The following is a 22,502-nucleotide window of genomic DNA, read 5'->3' as shown; positions in this document are numbered from 1 at the left end:
TGTAATAGCGGCAGCCAACATTCATTTTGCATAAAGATTCGCAGTCTAGTGATTAGTTTAAATATCACTATCAAAAACACAGCTAATAGCAACCGTTAGCTTTGAATTGACAAGTCTTTGGAGATGTTCTCTCTACCGCGGCTCGAACGACACTGATTTTCCTCAAGATTTTTCTAAAGAATTTAGGAAGGGCATTTAGAGTGTCGAAATTCGAAATGCACGCTGTAGCACGAGAACGACGGGACGATTAGACGAAAAACAGAATGCGAGAAGGACCGCTTTAAGACTTATGGCAATCACATGTTTAGGTTTTCCTGTAGATTGGTACGCAGAGTCGATGGGTAACCGTTCGAAAACGTCGTCTGTCCTTCTTTTAGAAAGTTTCTTAAGGAAGGTATAGGACAATAGGGATGCTACGCTGACCTGACATTTTTACCCCTTGCTGGGTAAAAGGACGGATGACGTTTTCGAACAGTTACCCATCGACTCTACGTACCAACCTGCAGGAAAAACTAAACATGTGTTTGCCACAAAGCTTACAGCGGTCCTTCTCGCATTCTGTTTTTCGTCTAACTGTCCCGTCGTTCTCGTGCTACAGCGTGCATTTCGAATTTCGACACTCTAAATGCCCTTCCTAAATTCTTTAGAAAAATCTTGAGGAAAATCAGTGTCGTTCGAGCCGCGGTAGAGAGAACATCTCCAAAGACTTGTCAATTCAAAACTAACGGTTGCTATTAGCTGTGTTTTTGATAGTGATATTTAAACTAATCACTAGACTGCGAATCTTTATGCAAAATGAATGTTGGCTGCCGCTATTACAAGGGACAGGGGAGCCAGACAGATATTTGATTCTTACTGTGATCATTTTAAGAAGTTGAAAATAATACTATGGTGCTTTGAAATTATTTTAATCTCTCTACTGTATTAAAATGCACCTACTCATATTTGCTACAAATGCATGAAATCCGCAGTCTAGTGATTGCATTACCTGATTGTTGTGATTTGTGCAGCAGTACAAGAGATATGGCAATTATTATTAGTGCATAACTATGTGTTGACAAATGTGAACAGTGATTGTGAGTGTGGAAAAATTTCAAGGCATCTGTGTAAAATAAACATACGAATTATTTATCGATTCGAAAGTGAAAGTTAAATTCTGGATCGTCGACTTGACCACGCATCCCTTAGGCCTTCTACCACCGGCTGTGCAGCTCGTCGACCTGGCCGTATGTCCCTTGGCTTTCGGTACTGCCGTGTACCTGAAGACATCTGTGCAGTTCGTCACCGAGTGACCCAGTGACACACATTTCGAAGCAGCAAATGGATTTACGGCTGAATACGTGAGTTTTTAATTCAATCAGTTTCTGCTTCTTCTCTTTTTTTACGATTATCTCGTAAACTAAAGCCGATTGCCAAAAAGTCTAAAGAGAAATGTTGTTCAGAATCATGGTCTTGACAACCTATCCAAAGCGCATCGAAATCGGAGAGGATTCACATTATCGAGAAACTCTTGTTCGTTGCGATGTCGCGGCGTACCACCGACACTCGCTTGCCGGCGCGGCGTGGCGCGCCGGGCCAGGGCGCGCTCTGATTGGTCCGTGTTTTTCGTTAATAACTCCTAAACAAAGCCGCAGTTGACATTGGTGCAAAGGAAAATGTCTCTTAGAATGGTCTCAGGAACCACCCCCTTTCGGGATTTTCACGAATTTTGGGACACCCTGTAGAATACTAACAGAGAGATGTAGAATAGTTATAATAGAATACTTACAGTTATTGTTATGTACAGCAGTGGTATTTGTCGTAGAAGCAAACAAAACATAAAAAATCAGCTGTGCTTCCCAATGGAACTGTAGAAAAAGAAATGTTCATGTTGTGAAAGTGTATTTATACGATGTGCAAGATGCTTCGCTTTTTTATGTTTTGTTTGCTTCTACGACAAATACCACTGCTGTACATAACAATAACTGTAAGTATTCTATTATAACTATTCTCTCTCTCTCTACTTCTGTTAGTATTATAGAATTATTCTGTCCGGACAAGAATCCGTCTCGACACTTTGTCCGGACAATAACCTACATCATCTTTGGCCTTGATCAGAACGAACAGTTTATATCGTCTTATATTAAATATGTAACTAAGATTCTTTCACGAAGTGAAGGAAATATCCTGTATTAAAATAACTGCAAAAAATAATTATTTAATAAGGTCTAATAAAAGACAGGATTGCTGAAGTAGACACGTTGTACGGAATAACTAATTTAATTGTTTATTTAAACAAAAAAGATCGAATAACATTTAAGCTCTACTTCCAACAAACTAGAAAATGTATGTACAAGGTACTATTTACTTGGGACTTTTAGAAATTATATTTAGTTTGAAAGTCGGAATTTAACTATGGACTGGAAAATAAAAGAAAGGCGAAACAAAACAATTAATCGAAAATCAAAAAATCATTTGTTATCACAAATTAATATCATTTATTACACACACACTCAAAAAACACAAATATTATAATACATAGACAAATATAATCCAAATAATATAAAACAAATAAATAATTGTAGGAATGAATTAGATGTTAAGCGGCCCCTACACGGTCAATCGGAATGACAGTTTTGTCGAAGATTGACATTCGGATTGATTCGGATTGATCGTGAAAGATTAATACTGATGTACTGATGAAATGGACTGACGGATTTCCAGATATTTGGAAATCCGAGCTTCAATCACGGGAAGTGGAAGGGAGACCAGGGGAGACTAACAGTCTGAATGATGTTGTAGAGCAGGCGTGTCCAGAAGTTTATAATATAACCTTATATTATAGGAGAATGTCTAAATAAATAAATTATATACTTATATAATATTAATTTTTAATAAATTAATTTTTTTATTTATGTCCTTTATTATTAAATAAATATAACAATTTAAATAAATTGAGAAACGTGTAAATTTTTAATAAATTTATGTTGCTCGATCGGAGGTATCTCCCAAGAAGTGGGGGTATTCCACTGTATTCCACGGATATTATGCTTGAGCCCAAATAAGAATGTACTTACTATCCGACGAATATGACTCTAACGGAACTCGTTCATTGGCTAATCCCCCTAATCAATTTTATGGCTGACGCGCAACAACATGAGCAGAACAAGTACGTCAAGTACCTTCTTATTTGGGCCCAAGTATACTTGAGAATTTCCCCGATCGAGCAACTTCTGGACATGAAGTAGAAGCAGGGGCAACCACTTTGTTTTGTCTTTACCATTTACAAGCAAACGTGGAGATGGAGGCCGAAAATGAATTTGAGTTTGAATTTGATCTACTAGAAGATTTACCAATTAACGATGGTGACGAATGTCTAAGACGATTTATCGGAGAATATGAGACCTTGCCAGAACTATGGAGCAAAGTTCATCCAAATTATTTAAATAAATATAAAAAACAAAGAGCATTGGAAAAATTGCTCCTTATTTACAAGGAAATGAAACCCACGGCTATATTGAAGGACGTTTCAAAAAAAATTAACACATTACGATCCAATTATAGACGAGAGCTCAATAAAATTAAAACTTCAATGAGGTCTGGATCTGGTACAAATGAAATTTACAAGCCCACTTCATGGGTCTTTTACGCTTTAAAATTTTTACAAGATTCGGAAAGCCCGGCTCCTTTGATCATGGAAAATGACAATACACAGGTAAGTAATATGTCCAAATTATTATTATTATTAACTTCCCGATTTTATAGGGAAGTTATTGTAATGACCCCGAAAATCGAAAATCGATTTTTTAGCAGATCTACACGTTTCAAGGTCATTGCAGACATATTAGACTATTTTCAGCAAAATGTTCGTATGTGTGTGCGTGTGTGTGTGTGTGTGTGTGTGTGTGTGTGTGTGTGTGTGTGCGTATGGCCGTTTCTATGTAATCAAATTTTTCGTTAACGTTTTCAGAAAAAGTAACAACGCGATCAGGATGATGAATGATGCAATCGATGTGCCCCGCTGTAACTTAGAGCTGATTAGATTTTGGTCCATTTTGATCAAGTAGTTTTTTAGTTTTTTTAGTTTTTTTCGAAAGAAGTTCATTCAACAATGCAATTTATACGAGAGAACGGAAAGTTTCCACCGAAGAAACAAACGTAATTATACAAAAAAATTTTTTTTCAATTTTTAAAAAAAAAAAATTTTTTTTTTTTAAAAATTTTTTTGTATCTTACGACGAATTTTACGCTTACAATAATCGAAAATTATCCCAATGCAAGAGTGAGTTAATCATCTCTACTGCCGAGAATACATTTTCGAAGAATATCGATGAAAGTACAAAAAAAATGTATATTACAATCTTTAAAAACACAATCAGTTCAAAACGAATTATTAACTGAGATTAAATTGAAAATTAATATAAACTATATGATAATTATTAATAACATTGATGTTGAAAACGGATTGGTTAATGGAGCACACATGCGGAATATTAAAATTTATTACTTTTCAAGAAAATACTAAAATTCCGTCTATATTTTGGTTAGATTTTCAATTGGCCAGAGTAGGAGTGAAAGTAAGAACTCGTTATCGTGATTATATGAAAAATGCCAATATTGATCATTTAGCACCAATAATAAAAATATCGAATCAAGTAAATATGTCGAGAGAGGAAAAATATCAAATCACACGTAGTCAATTTCCAGTGGTTCCTGCTGAAGCGATTACGATTCATAAAAGTCAGGGACAAACATACGAGAAAGTATGTTTGGATTTTAAAAAATCAGAAAGGCGAACTTTACAAATTTTGTATGTAGCACTGAGCAGAGTTTCAAAATTGAGCGCGGTTTATATATCTTGGGACAATTTAAATTAACAGTATCGAAGAAAACCAAGATCAATACTGCAAACCCGGATAATGAGGAGTTGTATCGTTTGCGAAAAACTAATTAAGACAATTTATTTTGCAACATTAGTATGCTATAACAAGGAACCCAGCGAGCAACGAGCCTACGATGTTGGTTTAATGCAACGCCATATAGCAAACATTTTGATAAGTAGAAAACTATTGAATTTCCCTGAAAACGTATAATCTTCTTAAAACGTACACTTAATAATGATAATAATATACTGCAACTAACGAATCGGGAAGTTCTTTGTGTGGCTCGTGGAGAGTCACACACCAAATAACATCCGTACCACTAACCCTCTCGCGAGCTCGCAAAGCGAGCGAGCTACGACAACCCTACTTGCGAAGCTCGCGAATCGAGCGAGCAACAACACCCCTCTAGTTATTATTTTTAATTACATATTATTATATATGTCATCCTATGACATTTATATGTAATTATATTTGCACTGTACATAACTTTTTACAACATTTACAATTTTTCAGAAAAAATAACAATTGTTAAGTATATACAATATTTTTTTTGTCCGTAGCAATAATTAACATCCCAGACAACCAAGCGGGCCGGAGCCACATCTCGAGCCCAGCGTGTCGACGCCACCAAACGGTCACGTACAGTGGTCGAACGCCACTCGCAGCTGTCCAAGCCACACGATGACTAGATTGTGGCCACGCCACAAATGCGCGTGAGGGCTCGTAGTGTTCCCTGTACACGATCTTGGCACATGATGTCGTTGCCACAATCCGGGCCGATCGTGTCTGGTTTAACGATCGGGCCGTTGTAAGAGGGCAGCACAGCCGCACTAACTCTTCCTTTGTGGCGACGACATCATGTGCCAAGATCGTGTCCAGGGAAGACTACTAGCCCTCAAGCGCATTTGTGGCCTGGACAGAATCAAGGATTTTGGCTGTCTGGGATATACTACAACTACAAAAATTTGTATTGGAATTAAAATAAAATTTATAATTTCTTCATTAATTTATCTTCCACCTCCTTCACATTTTACATTTGTCTTCGTAGGGGATGAAGCTTTTTCGTTGCATACAAATGTAATGAAACATATATTACTCTAAAAAAGATTTAAATAATGAGAAATCAAGCTGTTTTATCTTTCCTGCGAGTAGTAGTACTCGGCATAATTGTCCCTAACAGTTTTTGCTTGCGAGGTTGTTCTTTGTTGTATTAACGACAAAGAACATCCATCCATTGATATTGTTAACCCTGTCTGATTTAAATAATCTGCATCATTCTCGGCTATTAAAAAATTATGCAGATGGCAGCACGCTAAAGTAATAATACTTGCTTTATTACGATCTAAATTTATAGTAGTAAGTAAAACTCTAAAGCGTGCTACCAATATGCCGAAGGCATTTTCAACAACTGAGCGTGCCGAGGACAATATTTGGTTGAAAACCACTTGTTTTTCATTATTTAAATCTTTTTTTGAATAAGGTTTCATTACATTTGTATGCAACGAAAAAGCTTCATCCGCTACGAATGCAAATGGAAAATTTTTGGAACTGTGTGGCATAGGTGAAGGAGGTGGAAGATTTAATTTCCCTGTTTGTAGTTGTTCGCCAAACTTAGAGTGAAACATCACTCCTCCGTCCGATATTCGGCCATTAGTGCCTACATCTACCATTATGAATTTTTTATTAGCACTGACTACCGCTAATAGAACTATACTAAAAAAATGTTTGTAGTTGTAATATGTTGACCCGGAATTTGGAGGTTTTCTAATAGCCACATGTTTTCCATCTATTGCACCAACGCAGTTTTTAATTTTGTATTTATCTTCCAACTCATTGCTTACTAATTTCCAATCCTCAGGGGTGGTAGGCATCTGAAACAAATAAATGTATCTATTAATAAAATAATGAATACTGGTTTTTCTCATTTTTTTGTAATTTCCTAAGCCTAATTTCCAAATTCCTTTTCGTGTCTAACTGGCGGAATCTGCTCATCTGACTCTAACGGAACTTGTTCATTGGCTAATCCCCCTACTCGTACTTCGTCGACCACGCGATCATTGGCTGACGCCACGGTGCATTATACAGGTGTGCCGACTTCCCTAAAAAAACTGAGGCAGATGAGTCGTAATTCTCTGGCCGCCGCCAGACGGCGCATGGTTCCCCAAATACCATACGTGTGCGAATGAGATTGTGTGTTTCAGCGCGTCTGAATACGACTCATCTGCCTCCAAATTTCAGCATTACAGAGATGCTAAGTCGGCACACCTGTATAATGCACCGTGGCTGGCGCCATCAATTTTATGTGATTTTATGGCTGACGCGTAACGACTTGCGTTACAGGCATCTCAGGAATTTATACAATCAGGAACATCGTATTCTTCAATTTCAACTTATCCACCGCCGACAAAAAAGAAAAAAGGTGAAAATTCAATAGCAAAGCAAAACGAACTACTACAAGTGGCATGCGATTATTTAGCTCAATCCAATACAAATAATTCATCACAAGAAGATGAATATTTGATTATAGCAAAGGTCTGGTCGAACAAATTGAAAAGTCTTGAGCCAATGCAAAAAAGATTGGCAGAGAAAGCGATTAATGACATACTGTTTGAGGCAGAAATGGAGTCCCTTAATAGGGACTCTGTTCAAATTAATTCGTCTGTCTCAAAGTCGTCGGCAGCTGAATATTTCGCAAATTACAAAGAATAATCATTGTTACTGTTTGTTTGTTATTGTATCATTTACTTTGTGTGGGTATGTGTGCATCTGAATAGTTATTGTATCATTTACTTTGTGTGGGTATGTGTGTGCTTGAATAGTTATAATTGTTTTGCGTTCCGTTTTCTGTATATTTATACACTACCAATTGTAAGTTGCGTGACGTGTTCCGTCAATCTATCATCATTAATCGCTTTCTCTACCAATCTTTTTTGCATTGGCTCAATAGTTTTTAACTTGTTCGCCAAGACCTTTGCTAAAAAACTATAGTTACCTATAGTAGTATAACTATAGTGAAAACCTATAGTTTGCTCTGGTCGCCGCCAGATGGAATCCTAGTCATTTATATAACCCGTGCTAAGGTATATGCACGACACATAAATACATGGATATAAGAATAAAGGGATGGAGAGTGAACTAGCATTATAAAATAAAATATAAACTAAACAATCTTAAATGTAATAGAAAGATAGTCGCTATATTTTCTGTAATAGAAAGATTATTAAAATTATACTATTTTTTACAATCTATAAATACATTATTATTAAATAACATAATAACCTTGATGTAATCTTGTAGAACATAGATTAATGCACTGCATGTTTCCAAAACTGCTTGTGATATAGCGGAAGTGGACATAATCGCAGAAAACTTAAGGTCTTCGAAGCTTCGCCCAGTAGCAAGGAATCTTAACGTTACAGCTACTCTCTCATGTGCAGTTATTGCATCTCGCATGAGAGTATTTTTGCGCGATATGTACGGTGCTACTTTCTGAACAAGTAGATTAAATAGCATTGGATCCATTCGAAAATAATTTCTAAAATCCTCAGAATTTTCAGACATTTCGCGCAGTAAATTTACATGACTATAGCGCTCTCTCTTCTTCAGCCATTCTTTCATCCATATGGACCTTTTAACTTTTTTTTTTAATCCTAATGCTAAAATAATCGCCAAACAGGCTTTCTCTTTACAAGACATTGCGACTTGGTTCTTGGTTATAAAATTTCAACATTCAATACTGTCAATCTGATAATCAGTCTGTCAATCGTGATTGAAGTAAGGATCAGTCAGGATTGGTCAGGATTGACAGTCCGACTTGGTCTGACTGTTCAATCAGACTGTCATTCCTGATTGACCGTGTAGGGGCCGCTTTAGATGCGTTGGTGTTGATGCCGATCGATCGTCGGCGACCAGCTGAGTCGATTAGGCGATCGTCTGCTCATCTCGCTGGTCGTCGTTATGAGCAGACGATCGATTTGTATTTAACGACCGACACTCGTTTGAATTTGTATTTAGAGTCAGTTTGTAATAAACTACGAAACCATTAAAAGCTCCTATAAATTATTATAATACATAACTATATAGTGATAGGGATGCAATAACAATTAACTAGGTGAAAGCCGATGGAGGAAGTATTGACCTTTTGGCAGGCAGCGATGACAGCGATGATTCTGCATATAGGAAAATGCATTTTATTATTCAAATCTGAAGGCTTCTTTTACTCTATTTAAATATGTATTATAATCTACTTAAACATATTTAAAAAATAATACAGATTATTAACATGTTCAAAAAATTATATTTGTTGAAACAATTTAATTTACCTAGAAAATTCTGTTTATAAAAGGATACGAAAACTTTTATCTGAGCAAAAATATACTTTGTTTAGACAATTTTTCTTGCAAGATTCTGTTAAAAAAAGATGTTAACTAATAAAAAAATATTTGTTTTAAACTCTTGATTTGTTTCAAAACAATTGTTGCAAAATTTAACATATTTAAAAACTGTACTTGCTTAAATAGATTGTATAGTTAGAAAAATTAAATTTATGAAATATTTGATTATCTAATACATTTAAATAAAAAACATATTTGATTGAATTGTAAATGATTAATTAAACTTACATTAGCGGATCTTGATCATTTCCATCGTTGACTCAGCTTCTCCCGACTCGCGTTTCAGCTACTCGGTCCACCGAAATGCGAGCTCGGAGAAGCGTGGAAAAATTGGCGACGAGAGAGAGAGAGATGGTCTGTATCTAATTCAAAGATCCTTTCGGATCCTTCAAGATCCTTTTGACCAGCTCGAGGCTTGAATGAACACGTTCCGAGGCCCGAGGGTTGGGCCCCCTAGACCTGAGCCCAGAACACAATAGCAGTACAATAAACACGGCCGGGGGATTGCCCGGCCGTGTTTATTGCATCACTCGGCCAAGGCGCCCGAGGCACCGATGATAGGCAAAAATATTGAATTAGATACTTTTTCCAAGATATCTTCACGAGTAAAAGCAGTAAGCAGTGACCGAATTCTATCGAGTTTAGACTTTTCTTAATCGGAAGAACGCCACGAACTGGCTCGTGGCACTTTTGTGAGGGCATCACGGAAAGATCAACAAGTTCAGGATTCACTTGTCAGGGGTTTCATGCCGAGCTACCTGGCTGGCCGGGGGATCGCCCGGCCGTGTTTATTGCACCACTCGGCCTAGGCGACCGAGGCACCGATGATGGGCAAAAATATTGAATTAGATACTTTTTCCAAGATATCTTCACGACTCGTGAAGCCAGGTAGCTCGGCATGAAACCCCTGACAAGTGAATCCTGAACTTGTTTATTTTTCCGTGATGCCCTCACGAAAGTGCCACGAGACAGTTCGTGGCGTTCTTCCGATTAAGAAAAGTCTAAACTCGATAGAATTCGGTCACTGCTTACTGCTTTTACTCGTGAAGATATCTTGAAAAAAGTATCTAATTCAATATTTTTGCCCATCTTCGGTGCCTCGGGCGCCTAAGCCAAGTGGTGCAATAAACACGGCCAAGCAATCCCCCGGCCCTCGGGCCTCGGAACGTGTTCATTCAAGCCTCGACCTGGTCAAAAGGATTTTGAAGGATCCGAAAGGATCTTTGAATTAGATACAGAAACTAGTTACAAATGTATCCGTAGCTTCGGATCCTTCTGCTTCGGATACAAGAGTATCTAATTAAACGTCGGATACAAGTTACTTTTGTATCTATATCTTCGAGAGTAACCAATTACAAATTTTGTATCTATTATTCGTGATCCGAAATTTGTATCTAATTACTTATTTTGCCCAATTCTGTTTAGAAGGCATATCTTAGATTTTCATTATAGGCACAGATAAAAAAGTTAAAAATCGTAACCTGTTAAATCGTAACCATTTATCTTCAAAATTCCAAGCAATAGTAATTTTTAAAAAATATTCTTATACATTATCTATTAAAGTGACTTTTCTAACATCTTAAAAAAATCCATTTTTCGTAAATCCATTCCAATATGTCCACCATGGAGATAGAAGAAAGGTCAAAGAGTCACTAAACACGGTGTGCGAGTTGATGGGAAAACTCCAAGATGAATTGCTGCAGCTCTCAACTGACCGTGGAGGTCTGCAAAGTATATGTATAACACATCATTGCTATTGAGGCATAGAAAGATGTCCGAGTCATTCTTGGTGGCACCGACAGTAAAGTAATAAAGAACCATTCTTGACACTAGTGCGCTGGTAAAGAACGACTTCATTCCATTCAAACCGATGCACAGTGGGCCCAAACGCCAATCTAGCTGATAAAGTCGTATTTTCAATCATATACTATTACTTACTTTTTTATTTGTTTCCATTCTTAAATCCCTGTAGATGTTTAAATTATATTCTGTTTTGCTCTGAAGACTTTTTATATGTATAGGGTAATATTTACGCAAAAGTCTATAGTCGCTGCGGCCTTTATTAAGAGTCCCCCAGAACGGTCAGTGCTTTTGCTACTGGTAAACGTTAATATTAAATGCGAATATTTTGCCTTTCATGGGTTTCGTAGAAGAAAGTACGTACTTTCATTCTGTAATTACAGAATTTGCAAAAGTTAATGAATTTTCCAAATACCCGTGTTCAAAGGTAGACAATTTTTTACTTCATGCATTTCAGTTTTTCGAATGTAAGTAACCAAATTTACGCGTATTCGTCGAATTTCCTGTTTGATTTCGTAATGTAGACTCTGTTGTTTAATTCTTGTAAAAATCAGCTGCCAGAATTTGCCAGAAATTGTTTAATGTAACTTTCAAGTTTGGAACAGTTTGCGATCACTCATAAAGAGGGTTTAAGATTTTTGTGGTTCATAGTACTGACTGAGAGGATTAAAAAATGTTTAATCAATGTAGGTCATAAAATTAATACTTCTAGTGTAAAACGAAATTTTATGTTTTCTTGTGACAGCACATAAACGAATAGGATGGCTGTATAAGATTTAAAAGACTGATACCTTATAGTACTTACTTAATTGTATTTGGTATAAAGAATGTTTTGTGAAAGATTTTTTTTAATATTCTGAAAATTGACAGGATTAGAGTAAAAATTGCGCGAGTAAATATGACAAGCATTGATAACTGTGTGTCCACGCGGCGATAGATGAACACTCAGTAATCGATGAAAACTCTGAACAGGATTCTGGTTATTATAAATGTTTTTTGAATCCAAGACTTTCGGTTTTCTGTGCAAGTCAAGTAACTGGTAATTACCTGTCTATCATAAAATAAGGACCGCGACCGGGCGCGACCGCGGGGCCTCGGCTGCGGCCGGGAAGTCTCAATCATGGTTGGGAGGAATAGTCCTTGGTCGTAAGGTTTTTCCCGTAACAAACACGAATTTTTGGAAAAAATGGCTATATTTCCCTGTCCAGAGATCGTCAGTATCTCTCCTATAGTGTAGGTGTGTATTCAGTGCATGGATGTGTGTACAAAACTAATCAAGTGTGTATGTTTGTAAATATATATGAGGTTTTTATTTCAGTGTCCGTTTTAGTTCATTTTGTGACTAAAAACGCTAGTAACTTTAATTTCCGCAGAAATGCTCCTTCTCTCTAAAATTACATTAATGTAAATGACTATAAAAAGTTTAAAAAATTTTTTTGTGGTCCAAATTACCATAAATTTAAAGATTGAAGTCTCCCGGTTACAAAGACTCCATACAAGTTGAAATAAGAAGCTGCGTTTGATCACTATGATTTTTTATCAGCTAGATTGGCATTTGGGCCCACTGTGCGATGAGGGTTTCGGGGATTTTACCTCTTCATTAAAAAGGTATCGATGGCCAAGAGTGGTTACTAATATTGTTCTCGAGGTATAAATAGGGTCATTTAGTCGTATACAGTCTGCTGGTAAAAATACCAACTCGAGACCAGCGGTATAGACAACGGCTCATAATAGCGGTCCGCTCGACTCGTCTCTACCTGAAACGAGGGGTACGTATTTTATTTATCGATATAAGTCCCCAACACGGGTCTGCCGAGGGTCATTTATACGCCAGGGATACTATTCTTTGAGTTTTTCCGAACGCCGAGAAGTGTAAACATATTTTTATGGAACTTTCACCAACATATCGTGGCATTTTTCTTGAGATTTACATAATGGTAGCACTTTAAATATTGAATATCCATTTTCTTGGCTTGTTTCATGTTTAGCGAGCAAAAAAAATAAGACATTTTTTTTCTATAACTCTGATTCAGAGACGATATCGGCACATCCACTGAAGGTGTACGTCTTTGAAGTCAATCGGTCGACTAGACTCTAGTCACTAGAGTGTGAGATATCATGTCAGCCATGTAAAATAACTTTGTTTCGAGAAAAACGCGTGTTTAAAGTTTCTCATACCCGTTATATGAGAATGGCATACTTACGACTAGTCTGCTAACCCAGTTCCATACAATGGTCCTTCCTCGTGTTCAAAAAGTCCTGTTTACTTTCAGAAAATGCAAAAAATAAAAAATCCATTTTTTTAGTGGTGTAGACTAGAATACCCACTTAATAATAACTGTAGCTAAAAATATGAAAAAATCGGAGATAGTGTTGATGACAATATCTCATTATTAAATTAATAATATTCAAGATGGTCGCATTTACGCCTCGATATGAAATCTGTATTTCTTCGAATTCTTCCGGGTTTTTTATTTTTTACAACTAGAGTTTGCAACTACAAGATTGGGAAAAATTAAAATACACCTCTATCATTATAATTAATGTTATATTTAATTTATATTAATTAGAGATTTGTATATTAGATCTATATCTTAGTTACATATTTTATATAAAACGATATAAACTGTTCGTTCTGATCAAGGCCAAAGATGATGTAGGTTATTGTCCGGACTAAGTGTCGAGACGGATTCTTGTCCGGACAAAGTGTCGAGACGGATTCTTGTCCGGACTAAGTGTCGAGACGGAGTCTTGTCCGGACTAAGTGTCGAGACGGGAGCTGATCCAGGCTAAGCACTAGTGTAGAGGGCAGCACTATAATGGGCACGGCCAAAACCCGGGCGTGAGCACTCTCATATACTCTCTGATACTATTAAAGACTGCCAGCCTTATGGGAGTTGGCGAGCCTAGAATTTTTCGGTGTACTCTTACGCCCTCTAGGATATATTCTGACTGGAGTGAGAAACAGGAGGCCACCGACGGCATTTCGTCGGTGCAGAAGACACTGTATGTATCGTGTTAGCAACGCGCCCGCGCGCTACACTCGCCAGCGTACCTTTACTATATCCGTGTGCGCTGCTTGTGCGCTTGTGCCAGCCACAATCTATTTTTAGAACTTGCCATGTTGCCATGCTTTACGGCTTACGGAAACGAAACTGAAATTCGACTGTCGAGTAGGGCTGCAGGCGAGCCGATCTAAGCTCGAACTCGACTGGTGCAAGCTACTCGCATCGAAGCGAGCTACTCGCGCCGATGTCATCGGCTCGCATCGGTGCGAGTTACTTGCATCGATGCGAGTACTCGACCGGCTCGATCAATCCAGTCGAGCTTAGCTCAGCTCGCACCGATCCACAGTGCGCCGGAATGCCTGTTTCTTGGACAAAATTCAATAACTTTTGTTCTGTTTATGATAGAGACATGAAACAAAGTGGGTTTTTTTATTTATATTGAGAGCAATCACAATATGATATTATTGTTAATATAGTATTTATTTAAACATTAAAAAACGATATTTATAAACAAAATTTTGTTTTATTGGTGGTTTTCAGTAGATATATGAATTCGCAGTTCAGTTCTTCCGAAACTGAAACGTCGTTTTAAATTAAATTTTTTTCATAAATAGCAAATGATCGGAATTGTGGAAGAAATACTAAAAGTTGCATTATACAACTTCTTTATGTGGACCTATATTGAAAATTTAACAAATACGCTTTGTAGATCTGTGTTAATTGAACAACAAACGTCTACTATTTGATCTTCCTAAAATTCGCGTACAGATTCGCTTGTAACTAATTTCCTACTGAATTTTTTAAATCTTTTTCTCAAAAACTGATTTACTTTGACATAGTATGAACATTGTTTTAAATCGATATGAAGCAGTGACTTTTTCGATTTTTGTCAATGGTTCAGCGCACTGTGGCGAGCGTGCGATTCGTACGAAACGAACGGCATGCATGAAGGAATTGATCCGAAATAAATTCAAGCGTAATACGACATTGAAGTTCTCGCCGAGCCACGTTTAAATTATTATGTTGGATGTTTCTTATCGTGATTATTAATGTATGTTTTTTCAGATTTTACAGAGTGTGGAAACAGGTTTTAAAAAATTGGAAATTACCAAAAATTCGGAAAAATGCATATTTCCTATTGAAGTTTGGGAAATATCAGGTATATAAAAATTCAATAATTAGATATTGTTGAAACAACCGTTTTTAATTTTTTTCAGAATTTTTTATATAGTGCATCGTACTTAAAAAAAATAAAAATAACCTTTTCCGATATTTCTTTACCTTTTGTAGGTGTATTATGTAATAGTGAATATTCTTGTATTCGGAAAAATAAAGTACAAACTCAAAAAAATGCAATACTCTTAAAAAAATAATTTTAAAAATATTTTATTTACCTATATTTCAATATATGAACAATACTTCCAGCAGATACGATTAGTGCAGACGGCAAGGTATCCCGCTGCGAATCGAATCTCCGGCCCTGGATCGAATCCCACACCGAATAATGTGGGATCAGAGGTTTTAAGGAATACCGGTGACTTACGGAACAAAAAAAACAAAGTATTTTAATGGCCCACTCTACAAAAGAAATACAAAGAAAACGAGATGACCAACACGCCTCGACCGTCTTTCGAGAATCGTCTCGCTCGTATCGTTCCTTTCTCGTGCGCGTCTCACAACCGTCTCATCGTCTAGGCAGTTCGCCTCGCGCTCTCTCATGTTATTGTCGCCGCACATACACACTCTCTCTCTCTCTTTCTCTCACGCACATTCTTCGCATTCTTACGTTCGCGGCACATCGCGATGTTTACCTACTTGTAGCCGTTCGCGCAAACGGCCGTTGTCTTTTGAATCCGCGACCGCAGGGACCCTACAATAATTTTCTTTTTCGTTAAACACTTTTTTTCTCTTTTTTTTTAACCATATAATTGTTGTAGAGATATATTAAATATATTTTTCAAAGCACCGATCTCACCGATCCGAGAAGATAGCTTACTCGCACCGAAGCGAACGGCTTACACGAAACGAACAATGTATACAATGTATCTGATGTGTAGCCGTGAAATGAGTTTTATATTAAAGTTTCCAGACTCGTTTATATTAATATGTTAGTTGTGTCCCATCGTGATTATTAATGCATATGCTTTTCAGATTTTCGAATTATGCGAACGTCTTTCAAAAATTGCATATGTATTTTAAAACATTCGAAAAAAATGCATATTTCCTATTGAAGTATGGGAGATACCAGTTTTATAAAAATTCAGTAATGGGATATTGTCGAAATCATTTTTCTTAATTTTTTTCAGAATTTTATATATACAATATATATATAGTGCAATGTACTTACAAAAAAATAAAAATCAACTTTTTCGATATTTCTTTACCTTTTGTATGTGTATTATGTAATATTGAACATTTTTAACAAACGTAAAAATGCAATATAAATATTGCTTTGACAATATATTTGAAATATCACTACAACAATTATATGGTTCAGAAAGAAGAAAAAAAAGTGTTTAACGAAAAAGAAAATCATTCGGTGTGGGATTTGATCCAAGGCCGGAGATTCGATTCGCAGCGGGAGACCATGCCGTCTGCACTAATCGTATCTGCTGGAAGTATTGTTCATATATTGAAATATAGGCAAATAAAATATTTTTAAAATTATTTTTTTAAGAGTATTGCATTTTTTAAAGTTTGTACAATATTTTTCTGAATACAAGAATGTTCACTATTACATAATACACCTCCAAAAGGTAACGAAATATCAAAAAATTAATTTTTGTTTTTTTTAACACCAAACCTACCGAGCACTAAAAACTCTATTTATTTACATTTCCTACAATATTTATTATAATATGTATTTGGATAAAGAAGTTTATCGAATCAATACACTATATGTAGTACGATGCACTATATAAAAAATTCTGAAAAAATTAAAAACAGTTGTTTCAACAATATCTCATTACTGAATTTTTATATACCTGATATCTCCCAAACTTCAGTAGGAAATATGCATTTTTTCGAATTTTTGGAAATTTCCAATTTTTTAAAACCTGTTTCCACACTCTGTAAAATCTGAAAAAACATATATTAATAATCACGATAAGACACATCCAACATAATAATTTAAACGCGGCACGGCGAGAACTTCAATGTCGTATTACGCTTGAATTTATTTCGGATCAATTCCTTCATGCATGCCGTTCGTTTCGTACGAATCGCACGCTCGCCACAGTGCGCCGAACCATTGACAAAAATCGAAAAAGTCACTGCTTCATATCGATTTAAAACAATGTTCATACTATATCAAAATAAATCAGTTTTTGAGAAAAAGATTTAAAAAATTCAGTAGGAAATTAGTTACAAGCGAATCTGTACGCGAATTTTAGGAAGATCAAATAGTAGACGTTTGTTGTTCAATTAACACAGATCTACAAAGCGTATTTGTTAAATTTTCAATATAGGTCCACATAAAGAAGTTGTATAATGCAACTTTTAGTATTTCTTCCACAATTCCGATCATTTGCTATTTATGAAAAAAATTTAATTTAAAACGACGTTTCAGTTTCGGAAGAACTGAACTGCGAATTCATATATCTACTGAAAACCACCAATAAAACAAAATTTTGTTTATAAATATCGTTTTTTAATGTTTAAATAAATACTATATTAATAATAATATCATATTGTGATTGCTCTCAATATAAATAAAAAAACCCACTTTGTTTCATGTCTCTATCATAAACAGAACAAAAGTTATTGAATTTTGTCCAAGAAACAGGCATTCCGGCGCACTGTGGATCGGTGCGAGCTGAGCTAAGCTCGACTGGATTGATCGAGCCGGTCGAGTACTCGCATCGATGCAAGTAACTCGCACCGATGCGAGCCGATGACATCGGCGCGAGTAGCTCGCTTCGATGCGAATAGCTTGCCCCTCCACCTCAGTGGCGAAACGCCGAGTAGGAATCACCCGGCCCAAGTGGTGAAATACCGACGGGAGTCCCTCCACCTCAGTGGCGACACGTCGAGTAGGAATCACCCGGCCCGAGTGGCGAAACGCCGAGCAGGAACCACCCGGCCCGAGTGGTGAAACACCGACGGGAGTCCCTCCACCTCAGTGGCGAAACGCCGAGCAGGTACCAATCCAGCCCCAGTGGCGAAAGCCGAGTGGGAATCCGCCCCTCCGCCGCTACGCCACTAACACCGAGCTACAGCGCCTCCGCTATACCGAGTAACCGTCACAACCAGATTTCCAGACCGGAAAATTGTAAACAAATATCAGTCGTCCTTTCACCAAAGATACAGTAATATATCTTTACCGAAATGTCAATGCCATAAACAAATTATATAACAAGCAGAACCCCCGCCCTGTCCCTCACGGATTTAGTTGAGATTTTACAGAGTTATAGATCTCGTAAATACGAAAATACCCCACTATTAGGGGCAGAGAACTATTAGTTCAGATTTTTACCAAGTAGTGGGTTCGAATTCCTTCGTCGTAAATTACTTTTTATTGTTTTTTTCATGTAAAATGCATTTTTAATGTTATATAAATTTTAAATAAAATATTTTCATAGCATAAAAGCATAAAAAAATTTTAATAACCCTTTTATAATACCTTAAATCAGACCTGTCCAACTTCTTCGACGCGAGCAACACGGTCCGCATCATCAAGCAGTCCGTCTTCCTTCTACTTCAGCCTTTAGCTTTATTTACCCTTTGCACTCGAAGCAATTTTTGTTCCAAAATCAAGACACTTCTTTCAACCCGGACCATTTTTATTCTACGTAATTTTTATTATTATGCACATCAAATTGAACCTATTTTCAATTTAAAAATACTATAACTGACGCGCTTCCCACCACCCACCTAAACCCACCCGACGTAAGCACCTAAACAACAAAATAAACAAATTAATTAATTATCGGCATTACCGCGTGCTTGTGGTGCCACCACGCGGCTCCGCTCGGTAAACGACGCGCGGCCATCGCTGCACACAAAATGGCGGCGCTAACCTGTCAAAAACACTGCAATGCTCTACTTTAAACAGTTATAATTTTTGAACTGTTGATCTTCGAGGATCGAAACTTAGATTTCTCACATCTTCTCGTCCAATTCTACTGGATAACACAGGAAAAGGCTCAAATTTATAGGAAACTCTCCTCTCCCTCTCTCCCTCTCCCTATCTCCCCCCTCTCCCTCTCTCTCTCTGAAAAATACACACTGTCACGGCGCTCAATTTTCAGTTCCCCTTCGAACGGCAACCCGCTTCTCAATTTTTGGTTTCCCTTCAGAGGGCAACCCGCTCAGCGTTTTAGGGCCTCAGAAACTACAAACCTATTTTTAACCGACTTCGAAAAAGGAGGAGGTTACTCAATTCGATCTGTATGTGCCTTTTTTTCGTTTTTTTTTCTATGTATGTTCACCGATTACGCCGAGATGGATGGACCAAACGGAACGACACGTTTTGCATCTTGTAGAGTATGTTCCCGAGATGGTACCGTGCAAAAAATTTTACATTTTTTTATTAATTACGATTTTATTTGCGAAAATGTAGGGTGGTGATACCGTTGTGAACTCCGCTGAATGTTAGACATTAGGAACAGTAACGACGCGACGTCGATTGCGGCTTTCAGATATTTATAAATTACGATTTGGATTGTGACGGCTTACAGAGATAAAAAAAGGTGTGAAATAAAAAAAAACAAAAAAAAATTAAACGGACTTCGAAAAAACGCACTAAAAAGTATAAAAAAGTGTGAAATATAAAAAAACTTTTTAAAAAGAAAAAACGGACTAAAAAGTATAAAATAATTTCCATTTAATTTATGTGATGTGTCACGTCGCTTTTCTAATTTTTCGAAATGATGTTAATACGAATGTTCGCGACACCGGGATTTGATAAGCCGAAGGCTGGGCCACGTTCGGCCGTACGACACGTGGTCCTCCCGGGACAAAACACGTCCGCAGACTCACGAGATTTACCGTATCCAACACGAATATTCGGGCGCCAGACACTCGGAAGTGTCATACGAAATAATCTAGATCTTCGAAATAATATTACGTTCGACCCGCGAGTCTACGACGCGATAAACTAATCCCGAGTAGCTACGATAAGTACAGGGTTCTACGCCGAAAGAACACGAGGTGTTCCCCACGGCGGGAAGGTTTCACACAAGGAATAAGCAAAGTTGCGGCTAATAATTCGTTTATTGAACGAGATGGATTAGTTGCCGACGGGCTCGGCAGCGATTAGAAAAGTAGCCGGCGCGTATTATCGCGACAGATGGGAATCGCACGCGCTATTTCTCTCGTACTTTACTATTTCGCGAAGAATTCGGCAGCGACAAGAACTTCGTGACGCGGAGAGCATCTAAGGCCGCGTTCCGACCGAATTCAGATGGAACTCGCGGTTCTTCTCGGACTTGCGTCGATCGAACAGAATTTACGACCGCGAATCGAACACGCGACAGCTTCACACCGTGGAACGAGTGCAGGTTAGTAAGAATTAACGGCGGCAGCGATTTTATCACGAATCCGCGTCTTCGCGTTCAAACTGGCGTCGTACAACCGTCACAATGCGGTCACGCGGCCCCCGCTATCCGACCGGATTCGTATCTCCAAAACGATATCCTTCACAATACGAAGGATTCGTACTCTGACACAAATAGTGTCCACTAATATCGTCAGCCTATTCTGCCGTTAATTCTCGCGACGCGAATACATAACCTTGCCGCGCTAGCCGAGCCAACACGAAGTTCACAAATAATTATTATCGAAAGCCTGATCGGCGCTTACCATTGGTAATTCGGCAGCAGATTACCGGCAGTGAATCTCTGACTATTTCCCTCGGTCTCAGTAGGCGCAAAATACAATGTCTCTTAGCAATCGTTCAAAGTGACAACTTCTCGCTAACGATTCTAAAGACGCAGTGATCGTTCACGCGGTGGCCCGGGTACAAGGAGCAGAGCGTCCCCCACTTTCTTATTTTACTTTCTTCGCGCAACGTCTCGGCCTATCGCTAATACGGAATTCCGCGTTGACGAATCCTAGGCGACGGCGTTCGGCTTCCGGCATCTCACGGCGTAGCCGGCAGCGCTGTCTTCCGATTGGCCGCTTCCCGAGGAGACGATCGGCGTCAGCCAATCCGGTTGCGGTGCAGCTTCTTCCCGGACGAGGCGACGGCAGGGCAGAGTAGTTGATCGTCTCTGCACCGAATGCCCTCGTCGGCGCCTTCAGGTTGACAGTCCTCGACCTTGACGATCTCTCGTTGTCTTCTTTCGGGATCCTGCCTTCTGCCTTCCTCGAGGTGCTTACCCTCGAGGGTTCGTTGCAATTGAAAGTAGAATCTCGGATCCCGCCTGGGACCCGGATACGGTCCTGTAAACTTTCGTCGCGCAATTTGGCGCGACATTCAAAACATTAGAATACGCCTTTTTGGGTCTCACTCGTGCCCAGGGAGAGCGCTCGCAGCGGCCCTTATCGCGATGCTTGACCAGAGGGTGGCCCGGTCTTCCGTTAGAGAGTTTAGAGTGACGTAGAGGAACTGCCATGTCACAGTGAATACACACGAACTTAAATGCAATACAATATTTTCGGAGGCGGCGCAAAATTGAAAATTTTCGACATTGGAAATTACGAAAATACTTAAATTCTTCTAAATACTAATATATTTATATTTAAATAATATATTTGCGCCGCCACGAGAAGATTGTATTGTATTTAAGTTCTTGTGTATTCACATAAATTAAATGAAAATTATTTTATACTTTTTACTGCGTTTTTTCTCTTTTTAAAAAGTTTTTTTTATTTCACACTTTTTTATACTTTTTATATGTACTGTGACGTTGGTCCCTTTTCGCTCGGCTTTCTGACCGGCGAAAGCGGTCAACCCCGAGAATTTACAGTCGCTGAGGACGGGCCGTGCGCTGCCGCGCGGACACGGTCCTCTCGAGACAAATGCGATTCACGAGAATACTCGAAGGGAACACTAACTGAACGATTGTTCGGGCGCCAGGTACTCGGAAGTACCACGCTAAAGAACACCAATGTCTCGGGTTCGAAGTCGAACACGAGCTTCGAATCTTCTCGCAATCACCGACGGAATTCTACGACACGGACAGCCAGGAGTTCGGACACAGGGAGTAAGGGGGACAGCCCTCGCGGCAGTACGGGTCTCGCAGGTCGGAAATGAACTCGATAGTTTAGGGCTCGAATGAATTTATTCGTGGTCAAAGTAATAAATTACATACGGGCGGCCACGTGGCCGCAACCCGGGAGCCCGCGCTCCTAATACACTTTTGCGATAGGTGGTCGATCGCGGAACGCGTTAGTCGAGATTTCGCGAATGTTCGACGTACGGTACGACGGTACAATACAAGTCTCGCGAGAGACGAGAATTCGCGGAACGCAGATGAACGGCGCAATTTACGGAC

At 38.3% G+C, this 22,502-nt stretch overlaps 1 protein-coding gene across 1 annotated transcript; it reads left to right on the top strand.

Moving 5' to 3' along the window:
• Positions 1-3,280: 3,280 nt before the first annotated feature.
• On the top strand, positions 3,281-7,571 carry LOC143217826 (uncharacterized). Its single transcript, XM_076442469.1, has 2 exons — positions 3,281-3,694; positions 7,203-7,571. Exons 1-2 carry the CDS (start codon positions 3,281-3,283, stop codon positions 7,569-7,571), a joined length of 783 nt encoding a protein of 260 aa, XP_076298584.1.
• Positions 7,572-22,502: the final 14,931 nt, after the last annotated feature.

This window comes from Lasioglossum baleicum, chromosome 18, assembly GCF_051020765.1.
Source record: "Lasioglossum baleicum chromosome 18, iyLasBale1, whole genome shotgun sequence".
Classification (NCBI taxonomy): Eukaryota; Metazoa; Arthropoda; class Insecta; order Hymenoptera; family Halictidae; genus Lasioglossum; species Lasioglossum baleicum.
The sequence above is the reverse complement of the archived record's forward strand: the minus strand, read 5'-3'. Positions and strand labels throughout refer to the sequence as shown.

Bases quoted from the DNA above. Each gene is read 5' to 3' on its own strand.
- LOC143217826 (XM_076442469.1), top strand. From the start codon at position 3,281: ATGGAGGCCGAAAATGAATTTGAGTTTGAATTTGATCTACTAGAAGAT. The intron at 3,695-7,202 runs GTAAGTAATATG...CTTGCGTTACAG, and splicing joins TGGAAAATGACAATACACAG to GCATCTCAGGAATTTATACA.